The sequence below is a fragment of the Ipomoea nil genome, unplaced genomic scaffold, assembly GCF_001879475.1.
Source record: "Ipomoea nil cultivar Tokyo-kokei standard unplaced genomic scaffold, Asagao_1.1 scaffold2845, whole genome shotgun sequence".
NCBI classification, from domain to species: Eukaryota; Viridiplantae; Streptophyta; class Magnoliopsida; order Solanales; family Convolvulaceae; genus Ipomoea; species Ipomoea nil.
In genome coordinates this window covers 2,057,891-2,069,711 of record NW_017619273.1, presented here as the reverse complement: position 1 = coordinate 2,069,711, position 11,821 = coordinate 2,057,891, and the positions used below count along the sequence as shown (strand labels likewise).

The 11,821-nt window shown below is 38.9% G+C and overlaps 1 protein-coding gene across 1 annotated transcript; it reads left to right on the top strand.

Annotated features, from left to right (window-relative positions):
- The first annotated feature begins 8,532 nt into the window (after positions 1–8,532).
- Positions 8,533–10,409, top strand: LOC109159693 (phospholipase A1-Igamma3, chloroplastic-like). The gene has a single exon (XM_019307784.1). The coding sequence runs from the start codon at positions 8,539–8,541 to the stop codon at positions 10,267–10,269; it is 1,731 nt and encodes a 576-aa protein (XP_019163329.1). The 5' UTR covers positions 8,533–8,538; the 3' UTR covers positions 10,270–10,409.
- Positions 10,410–11,821: the final 1,412 nt, after the last annotated feature.

Sequence of the window (11,821 nt, the reverse complement as noted above, 5' to 3'; positions counted from 1 at the left end):
TGTGAGATTTGGAATGTCACATTCCCTTGGTTATCCTATATAACCCGAACCAAACGCCCCCTTACTGCGTGTTATAAGAGTAATTAGAACACTATTTGAATTCAATTATGGAGTCTATGCATACAGACAAATCATTTTTTTGTCTCATCTCCAGTACGATGACAATTGCTGGATACCAACCAATTAATGCAAGCTAGCGATGATATATGATGTGTGTCTACAAAAAGGAGAAGCCACCCGGCCTGAACGAAGAAGACTGCACTGCACTTACCCACCTCAGAAGCTAGCTCCTATGGCCATGGGGTCTCTCCAAATCTCTCTCAAACACAACTACCACACAATCTTTGCTGAAAGCTTGCCACCTCCATTGATGAACATAACCAAACCTACTACTGCAAAACCTTCCAATAATTCCTTCTTTCCCCTAGGACCATTTCGGGTAAAAATTGTATAGTTAGAGACTAAATTGGTCAATTTTAAAAATCGAAGACCAAAATGGTGAAATCCTCATAGTCAAAGGACCAAATCGGTAATTAACTCTTAAATTTATGAACCTGGTTCTTGATATGATTTGTCGTTAAATGATGGCCGGTGCCACAAATATTTTTTGAAGTACAAATCCATTGTGAAAATGTGACATTGAAAATAGATGTGATATTAAGTAGTGGTGTGAAACACTTTTGCCCCACAATTATCTAAAATATTTGTGGATGCTCTTACGGCATCTTAATTATTCAATTAGAGCGACTCTCCTCTCAGATCGCTTCATGGATTTTTATTTATGAGATAGGTCAGGTCAAAATAAAAATATAATACTTATACAAAAAAAAAATATAGAGTAAATACCATCTATGGTCCCTCGAGTTTGGTGGCATCGCCATCAATGGTCCCTAACTTTCGTAATTACCGGGTTTCATCCTCCGAGTTGCCAAAAGTGGCCTACAAGGGTCCTTCCGTTAGTTGGTCCCATCTGAGAAGTCAAAATGGAGGGCAAATGAGTCACTTCACATTATGCGAACGTTTTAATGCATTTTACATTTATTTGGAGAAAAACGTCTATCGATCCCCCCTCAATTGATTCCCAAATTTCCAACTATCAAACCCTAAACAAAATCTCAGGCGAATGTAGTGGCGATTGCGAAGGATTCTTCATCGACGAAGTAGTAATTTCGAGGTCAGAATTCAAGGCGAGAATAGGGCACACTTCAACGAGGTCATGGGTTCTCCACAACGGCAGTCAAATGGTATGTGAACTAACTAAGTAGGGAGTTCTTTGTGTTACGGAAACCTCGTATTGGTTGTTTTTGTCACAAATTTGAGTATGTGAACTGCATTCGTTTAAAGTATAGTATTGGGCTTTGTTTATGGGACCATGGGGGCCCTGTCTAGGTGGTGGGAGACCATGAACTGCATATTTTGTTTAAAGTAGAATTTTTGTGTTTTTTTTTTTTTTTTTGGTTATTTATGTTGAAAGCACATATGCTGGCTTGAAATTGGGGACCACAGAGGGTTGAAAGCACATGGTAGTGTGTCCTTTTGTTCTGTAAATAATTGTGGATGGATTGGCTTGAAATTGGGGACCACATAGGGTTTAAAGCACATATGTTGTGGCTGGGTTAAAAGTTAAATGATGTGTATTGCCTTTATGTGTATTATATTATGTCTAGGGACCACTTGTCTTGGGATAGTAAACCATTTGAAAGCCACATTTCTGCCTGCTTATATAACAGTGTGTAATGAGCCTATTTGTGGCTACTTTGCTGTACAAGTAATGTTCCTGGTGGTGGTTTTGTGTTGAATTTAAGGCATGGTGGTAGGATAAATAAAACTCATAAACCAAGTTATGTTGGAGGGCAGACTACTAGTTTCTCTAACATTGATGTGAATGAGTGGGGATTGTTCACACTTAGAGATAAGGTTAAGTGTTTGAGTTATGAAATAATAGATAGCATGAAGATGTTTGTGAATCTATCAAATGGGTTGATAGAGATAGTTTCAGATTGTGAAGTATGGGATTTAGTCAAAGAAATAGAGGTGCATAATGAAATAGAGATTTGGGTTGTGCATGAGGGTGATGTTGATGCTGAGTGTGCTGAAAGTGATGAGGGTGCTGATGGTGTTGAGGATGCTGAGGGTGTTGAGGATGCTGATCCTGAAAGTGAAGCTGAATGGGAAAGTGAGGAGGATGCTGAGTCAGATGAGAGTTCTGTGGATTTAGATGACATAGAGTTTGAGCAATTTGTTGATCCAATTGTTGAGTTTGGTGGGTTAGATGATGCTGGAACTGCTTTGGCAGTTCAAGTTAATGAAGATTTGGAGATAAAATTTTCAGATGAGGGGAGTGAGAAAGACAGTGATAATGAAGAGGAAAAAGAATATCAACTGCCAATGTTTAAAGGGAAAATTGAGATGGCAACACCTACATTCTGTCTTGGATTAACATTTGGTTCTAAGGCAGAATTTAAGGAGGCAATTTATAATTATGCAATGAATAAAGGAAAGGAAATTCTGTACATCAAAAATGATAAGGTTAGGTGCATTGTTGAGTGCAATGAAGCTGAATGTCCTTGGAGGATTACACTAAGGAAACAAGCCTCAGAAAATGACTGGAGGATTACAGCAATCAATGACAAGCATGATGGCTGTTGTTGGAATAACATAAACTACATGGCTAACTCAACTACAATTGCAAAAAGGTGGAAGAATGAGGTTGCATCAAACTCCAACTGGACAACATCTGAATTCCTTAAAAAGGTGTCAACTACTGATGGAATCTCAATATCCAGAAGGCAAGCATGGAGGGCAATGAGGAAAGCAAGGGCTGCCATTTATGGTGAAGAAGAAAAATGCTTTAATAAACTATGGAGTTACTGCTTGGAGATTGACAGGACTAATCCAGGAAGCAAATACCATTTGAAGTTGGGTGATAAACTAGCTGATGGCAATAGAAGGTTCAAGAGATTTTACATGTGCTGGGAAGCATGTAGAATAGGCTATAAGTACTGTAGGCCTATTATTGGAGTGGATGGGTGTCATTTGAAGGGATTGCATGGGGGTCAGTTGCTGTTAGCTATTGGAGTGGATGGAAATGATAGTGTCTTTCCTCTTGCTTATGCACATGTAGAAGGAGAGAATAAGGAAAGTTGGATTTGGTTTTTACAACATCTTAAGTCAGATCTTGCAATAACTCCAGCTGATGAATTGGAATTAACATTTATTTCAGGTATGTGAACTGGAATTAACATTCATATCTTATAGTTTTAAAAGCTTACCATTTGTTTTGCATTCATTTATTTCTAAGTGTTTACCTAAATGTTTGGCAGATAAGCAAAAGGGTTTACTCCTTGCATTTGATGAAGTTCTTCCAGCTGTGACTCACAGATTCTGTGTGAGACATTTACATGGGAATATGAAACTAGCTGGCTTCACTGGAAAGGCAATTAAAGATGGATTATGGGATGCTGCTAGGGCCACAACAGTTAACACCTTCATAGCTGCAATGAAGAAAATGAAGACCATTGACTCTAAGGCATATGAATGGCTTGTTGAAAAACACCATTCAGAGTGGTCCAGGTCACATTTTAATACAAATGCGCATTGTGATATCTTGGTCAATAACATTTGTGAGTGTTATAATTCTGTTATTTTAGATGCTATAGAGAAGCCTTTAATTAGCTGCCTTGAAACATTGAGGAAGAAAATTATGCATAGGCTGTATCAGTATAGGAAAGACGCATGGAAATAGACTGGCCCTATATGCCATAGGATTATGAAGAAAATAGCTCAGTATGAAAAACAAGCCAATGGGTATACAGTCATACAGAGTGATGACAACTTGTTTGAGACACGTGGGGTGATTTATAGTGAATTTGAGCAGCATGAAGTTGACTTGGGTAGAATGACATGTACTTGTAGGAGTTGGGACTTGACTGGTATTCCTTGTAGACATGCTATAAGTGCCATTTGGATGAAGCATGGTAAGGGTCCAGTGAATGACTATGTCCACCAATGTTATTTCACACAAACATACTTGAGGGCCTATGGAGGAAGCATCAAGCCTATGGCAGGTCCTACTGAGTGGCCTGAAACTAATAGAAAGCCACCTCTTCCACCTGTATACACTGCCAAGCCAGGAAAACCCAAAAAAGCAAGAAAGAAGGGAATGGATGAGATATCCACATCTGGGAAAAAGAAGGGGGTTGCTGAGGTATCCAAATCTAGGAAAAAGAAGGCAGGTGATGAGGTCTCCAATGATGGTATCCATTTGAAAAGGAGCCATGTGAAGATGCATTGTACCAAATGCAAGAAGGAAGGCCACAACAAAAGAAAACGCCCTGAAGATCCTCCTGTTAGGGAGAGATTGGTAAGTGTTATGGCTTATAACCTGTTTTAAATTTTCTTATAGCTTAAATTTAGTTATGATCTAACTGTGATATTTCTGTCATAGGCCAATCCAAAGAAAAGAGTTAGGGCAAAGGCTAAGAAACCTACAAACAGTGAAGCTACACAGTCTGAAACTGCACAAGAAACAAGGCAAATGGTGGTTCCTACACTGCCTGATGCAACACTTGAAGATGAAGATGATAATTGGTTGGCAAACATTGATATTGATGCAGTGGTGTCTCAAGTGCTTCAAAACCAAACAATGCAACCACAAGTGAGTGCTGAGGAAATACCAATTACTAGTCAGCCACCAATTCTTGGAGGAGAAGAAGATAGCCAACAAGTGACTCAACCAACAAAGAAGAAGCTGCAAGCCAATGCAACTCAAGGGAGGAAATAACACTCGTGGCAAGATGAAATCAAAATTCAAAAACACAAGTGATGATCCTATAAGCATTGATTAACAGTACTGTTTAAGTTATGTTGTTTAAGTTATGTATTTTGGTAGCCAAAATTGCTGGATCAGTTAGGCAAGACAGTTGTATGTTACTCTTTTTTGTATAGCAGTAACTTTGGCAGTTTAGTCTTATTTTGGCACAATTGAATGTTACTTTGGCAGAAATGAAATGGTTGCTCAATTGGCTTTTATTGTCCTATTGTGCTTATGTTATTGTTAAGGTTTCTTGACTAAACACACTTCAATATCATTGTGCTTACTATACAGACAACAAAGACAGTACAATAACATGGTGCTTAACTAAACAGACTTCAAACACATTCCATTAAATGGTCCAAATCAGGTTACATCATTAATTGCCTGGAAGCATTTTGACAACTGCCATTGATTGAAAACTACATTTGCTAAACACATGAACTATGAATCCAATTGCAAAGATGATTACAATTGCGAATTTGCAACATTTATATTTCATAGACAAGACTACATTTGTCTTAGTAGCAACTTCTAGCATAGCCTTTAACTTCTCCATATCTTCTTTGTCTCTATTTATCCTCTTCAAAAGTCCGGGTATTATACTGATTGCCCGTGAACACATTGGAGGATCTGCCAAATCAAAGAAACCACAACCGTTGCCTCCCTAAAACCAAAAAAAAAAACAAAAACAAAAAAAATAAAACAAAATTGAATTTATAAAATTCAAATCTGGAAAAATGAAACTGAATTCAAAAATTTATAAATTCGATATTACAAATTCTAAGATTACCTGACCGGATTCAGAGCATTGCCAAAACCTCCTACCCGGATTGCGATCTGTCCAAGACGTTCGAAGCACCACTTGATTCCCGCACTCACACCCATGACTGTGTATGGAATCTCCAAAATTATATCTCCTCCTTGAAGTAGTTGAAGAAGATGACATTGTTGCTCATGAAATTACTTGAAGAAGATGAAGAAGATTGGGGTTCGGTTCTCAGGCATATGATATCGTGGAACCAGATGAGAGCTCGGTTAAATAAATAGAAAAGGCATTAAAACATTCGCATAAAGTAAAATGACTCATTTGCCCTCCATTTTGACGTCTCAGACGGGACCAACTGACGGAAGGACCCTTGTAGGCTACTTTTGGCAACTCGGAGGCTGAAGCCCGGTAATTACGAAAGTTAGGGACCATTGATGGCGATGCCACCAAACTCGAGGGACCATAGATGGTATTTACTCAAAAATATAATACGAATTAAGGGTAAAGTATTTGTTACTTATAACGCAAAGTATAATACTTTTGAGGAAAATATAATACTATTAAATTAAAATATAAAAGTATTATAGTTTTTTTTTTAAAAAAAGTATTACATTTTGCTTTATAAATAAACATTTTATTATTCTATTATTCTTTATTAGTATGTATTACATTGTCCAGTATAAGTATTATACTTCTATCTTGACCTGACTTGCTAATAGACAAAGATCAGTAAAACGATCTCACTTAAATTTTTGTCATTTAATTATGAGGATTTTTTGGGCTAACTTTAAAAAAAAAATTAAAATTAAAAATTAAAGTGATGACTTCACTCCAACCATCCATCAGTGGGTTGCTCAGCCTCCCAGACTTAGCAAAATGTTTATTGTAAACTATTTGGCAACACGTATGCCTCATCGTGCAGACTAGGCGTCAAGACTTCTTATTCGCTCATTAATTATTTTTTGTTGGATTATTACTTATGTCACCGAATATGTAATTAGAAGCAATTATACACTAATACTAAGAAAGAGTAAATACCCAAAATGGTCCCTCGACTATAGCTAAATTCACAAATTGGTCCTTGACCTTTAATTTCAACCAATTAAGTCCTTAACTTTGTAATTTTAACACGATTTGGTCCTCCGTCTATTTGATCGTTTGTTGACCGTGATCTATGAGGATATTTATGTAATTTCATGTGCAAAGCTCAAGAGAACGATGCGCTCTTGGAGGTGACGACGCTGTTTTAGAGGGGGATCGGAAGTGTTTCTCCCCTTGCTGCTTGGGGATCACGAGCCGGTTCAGTTTGCTGACGTCGCTTGGAGTCACAGCTTTCTCGTAGAGCCGCTCCAGGTATTCGCCGATCTGTCTATCAAAAGTTATAATCTCTCCGGCATGGGGTGCAGTGCCGGTCTGATCTCGATCGATCTCGCACGTGACCTGGTACGAACTCAACTACATTGAATCCAAAGGGAGGATGAAGAAGGCGACAGCCGACAGGATTTGGCAGATTGCTTTCGGCAATGGATTCAAATGTAACAGTGCGGTCTGAAAATGCAACCGGAACCTTAAAAAACTGACGATGGACCATGAAATTACATATATATCCTCAAAAATCACAGTCAACAAACGGTCAAATAGACGGAGGACCAAATCGTGTTAAAATTGCAAAGTTAAGGACTTAATTGGTTGAAATTGAAAGTCGAGGATCAATTTGTGAATTTAGCTATAGTCGAGGGACTATTTTGGGTATTTACTCACTAAAAAATTAACAAGAAGCTAAACATTAAACAATAAATTATGCATAGGCAACCATAACTAAATAAGACAAAACAACCAGGACTATGTGGTTCAATGATACCCGGGTTTGACTTCCATTTGGAAGATTGTGAGTTTGAGCCTCAGTGGAGGCGTTATTAGCTCTTTGTCATTAACTTCAAGTTTTTCAAGCATAAAAAAATATATTAGATTTATGCAATTAGGGTGCGAATATACTTGACACAATTCTCGTTGTAGTCAGTAATTTTTCAAAAGCATGCTATTGAATGTTGTATACCCAACATTAACAAGATACAAGCACAAATCTTTCATAATCCCCTAAGTTAGGTATTTTCTCTCCTTTTAAGCAATAAAAAAAAAAAATTGAACATCAAGATATATAATACAACCCTAAGCCAAGTCTACAAACTAATTACTCCTTCATATTGAGTAGAAACAAAGCAAAATAAAAGTAATAAACATAAATATTGCAAAGGAAATAGGTAAAGAGAAATAAACTTATCTACTGAAAATGGAAGAGAAATCTTGAAATCCAAGAATAGAAAGTGGTGTACACAGTGCACCCTTGGGATGGGTGTCCAAGAGGCAGTCCATGCTCCAATAATCAAGTCCAAAATGTTTCATAATGATCTCCAATTGATTCCTTGGCTCAAAACTTGATTAGTGTTATTCCAAAATGCTTCATTTTTCTTACTAGTTTTGAATAATAATTATACGTACCTAGAGATGAAATCAACACAACTAAGTCATAATTCACACAAAATTGAACAAATTCTCAAATAAAATGGGGTTAGATAATGAGGGGCGAAAATATGAACATTTACACACTAGCTTATCAAGCCACCCAAAAAGAATTGAAGCATGAGTATTTTTTGAAGTTAGAATTGAAGCATGAGTATTTTTTTGAAGTTAGAATTGAAGCATGAGTTATGCATGCATATACGCCTGGCCATGGTATTACGTGTTTAGGGAAAACTAGTGCGTGGTTGATAAATGTTTGGATTTTAGTTTATGAAAACGTGTTATTACTACTCTCACTGCGTGTTATAATAGTATTTAGAACACTATTATATTTGAATTCAATTATGGAGTCTATGCATACAGCCAAATCATTTTTTTGTCTCATCTCCAGTACGATGACAATTGCTGGATACCAACCAATTAATGCAAGCTAGCGATGATATATGATGTGTGTCTACAAAAAGGAGAAGCCACCCGGCCTGAACGAAGAAGACTGCACTGCACTTACCCACCTCAGAAGCTAGCTCCAATGGCCATGGGGTCTCTCCAAATCTCTCTCAAACACAACTACCACACAATCTTTGCTGAAAGCTTGCCACCGCCATTGATGAACATAACCAAACCTACTACTGCAAAACCTTCCAATAATTCCTTCTTTCCCCTAAACCCACATTATTCATCCCTGAAATGCAGAGTTTCTCTCCCTGCTGCTGCCATTAATGCTCCACCACAGCGTGAAACTGGTCAATCATCCAATAAGAATGACGAAGAACAAGAAGAGGATGAAGAATTGTGTGTGGAAGAAGATGGAAGAAATCTGCATGAAATATGGGCGGAGATTCAAGGATCCAAAGATTGGGAAGGGCTGCTGAACCCCATGAACTCCCATCTCCGCCGCGAAATCATCCGGTACGGCGAGTTCGCCCAGGCCTGCTACGACTCCTTCGACTTCGACCCGCACTCCAAGTACTGCGGCACCTGCAAGTACGACGGCGCCCAGTTCTTCGAGAAGCTGGGCATGGCGGACCGTGGCTACCGCATCAGCCGCTACCTCTACGCCACCTCCAACATCAACCTCCCCAACTTCTTCCAGCACTCCAGCGTGAACAGAATCTGGAGCCAACACGCCAACTGGATGGGCTATGTTGCCGTCGCTACCGACGAGGCGGAGATCCGACGGCTGGGCCGCCGCGACATCGTTATCGCGTGGCGCGGCACCGTCACCTACCTGGAGTGGATCCACGACCTCAAGAACATCCTCCACCCCGCCCATTTCCGCGACGATCCCGACATCAAAATCGAGTCCGGTTTCTTCGATCTCTACACCAATTCCAAGAAAGACACTGACTGCAACTTCTGCTCATATTCCGCCCGGGAACAGCTCTTGGCCGAGGTCAACCGTTTAATCGAGAGATACAAAGGGGAGAATCTAAGCATCACTGTTACAGGGCACAGCCTCGGAGCGGCCTTGGCTCTGTTAAGCGCATACGACATTGCAGAAATGAAAGTTAACGTTGTACAGGAAGGCGAAGGCGAGTCTTCTTCTACATCAGCAGCGACTAAGATTCCGGTTTCTGTTTTCTCCTTCGCCGGTCCCAGAGTGGGCAACCTTAGATTTAAAGAAAGGTGTGACGAGCTCGGGATTAAGGTTCTGAGAATCGTTAATGTTCGCGACAAGGTTCCGACCGTGCCCGGGATTATCGCCAACGAGAAATTCCAATACCAAAAGCAACTGGAAACCACGCTAAAGAATTTCCCATGGAGCTATGCGCATGTGGGAGTGGAATTAGCGCTTGACCACTCCTATTCTCCGTTTCTAAAGACAGGCACAGATCTCGGCTGCGCCCATAACCTGGAAGGACACCTGCACCTCGTAGACGGGTACCACGGCGACGGCCGCCGGTTCCGCTCGGCGACAGGACGGGATATTGCGCTGGTGAACAAAGACTCCAACTTCTTGAAGCGGGAGCACGGCGTGCCGCCGCGGTGGAGGCAGGATGAGAATAAAGGGATGGTGAGGACCAGTGACGGCCGGTGGGTGGTGCCGGAGCGCTCCAGGATCGAGGCACATCCGCCGGACACCGGCCATCACTTCCGCAAGGTTCTCCGCCTTGCTCGGGCTAGATTAGAGTTATTCGAGAAGAGAGTGCAAGCGGTTAAGCAATAATATAATGCGCTCATGACTTTAACTCAATGATTTAGTAGACAGTATTTAGAAACAGAGATCAATATTCGAACTTTGATGTTCGCATGTGTGAGATTATGTTCAAAGTGGACAGATCCCTTATACCCATTGGTATTACATCATTTTAAATGTTTTGTCGGCTAGGTATAGGGCCATTAGGTTTGGGGATTCAACATTTAAGGAAAAGAATAATATAATTATTATTTCTCCTACCAAATGAGAACCCCTACACAAATTATTTTAAAGGTAGATTGTGTACATTGTACACTGGAATGTGAAATTGTGTGTATTTATGTATAAATTCGCAAGTTCTTACTGAATGAGGGGTTTTAATTGAAATATCACCCTCTGTATATATATGCTCTACAACGTAACCTTATTATTACGTTAAATATTCATCCCATTCCGAACATATGTATCCTCAAAATAATTGTAACAAAAAGTAATTATAAACAACCATTATTATTCTCAAAAAGTTGAATCTCCAACCCAGTCCCAATAAAAGATGTTCTCACACTACTGCTGAATGCTGATGTGACTCAATCTCTGATTATTCCTTCCAAACTTCACTCTTATGAGTTATGACCAACTAAGTTGCCTATGCGGGTTATAAACCGCCATTATTGAATATATATATATATATATATATATATATATATATATATATATATATATATATATATATTCTGTATATATATGCTCTACAACGTAACCTTATTATTACGTTAAATATTTATCCCATTCCAAACATATGTATCCTCAAAATAATTGTAACAAAAAGTAATTATAAACAACCATTATTGTTCTCAAAAAGTTGAATCTCTAACCCTGTCCCGATAAAAGATGTTTCCACACTACTGCTGATGTGACTCAATCTCTGATTATTCCTTCCAAACTTCACTCTTATGAGTTATGACCAACTAAGTTGCCTATGCGGGTTATAAACCGCCATTATTGAATATATATATATATATATATATATATATATATATATATATATATATATATATATATATATATATATATAGGGATGCACTATAAGTGCCCAGGAAGGAATATGCGAACGAATCAGCGCGCGACACGTGTCCAGATCTAATAACTTAAAAAAAAAAATGCGGTGGCATTTTCATAAATAATTGAATATCGAAGTGCAAGTAAAATCACTTACAAGTGCACCTACTTTCACCTATAAGTGCATGTAATTTTGCCTTGTTAGCATTCACTTTCCGCAAACATTCATGCACCTGGGTGTGCTTATAACTATAGGTGCAACTATTTATAACTATAGGTGCAACTACTTATAACTATAGGTGCACCTACTTTCACATATGCATGTAATTTTTCCTTGTTAACATTCATTGATCTGAGTTCAGCAGGTAGTAATACCCCTGAAAACCACTCGCAAACATTCATACACCTAGGTGCAACTACTTATAACTATGTGTGCAACTACTTATAACTATAGGTGCAACTACTTAGAACTATAGGTGCAACTAAGTATTGATGCTCAGTGTAAATTTTTACTTGCACCTAT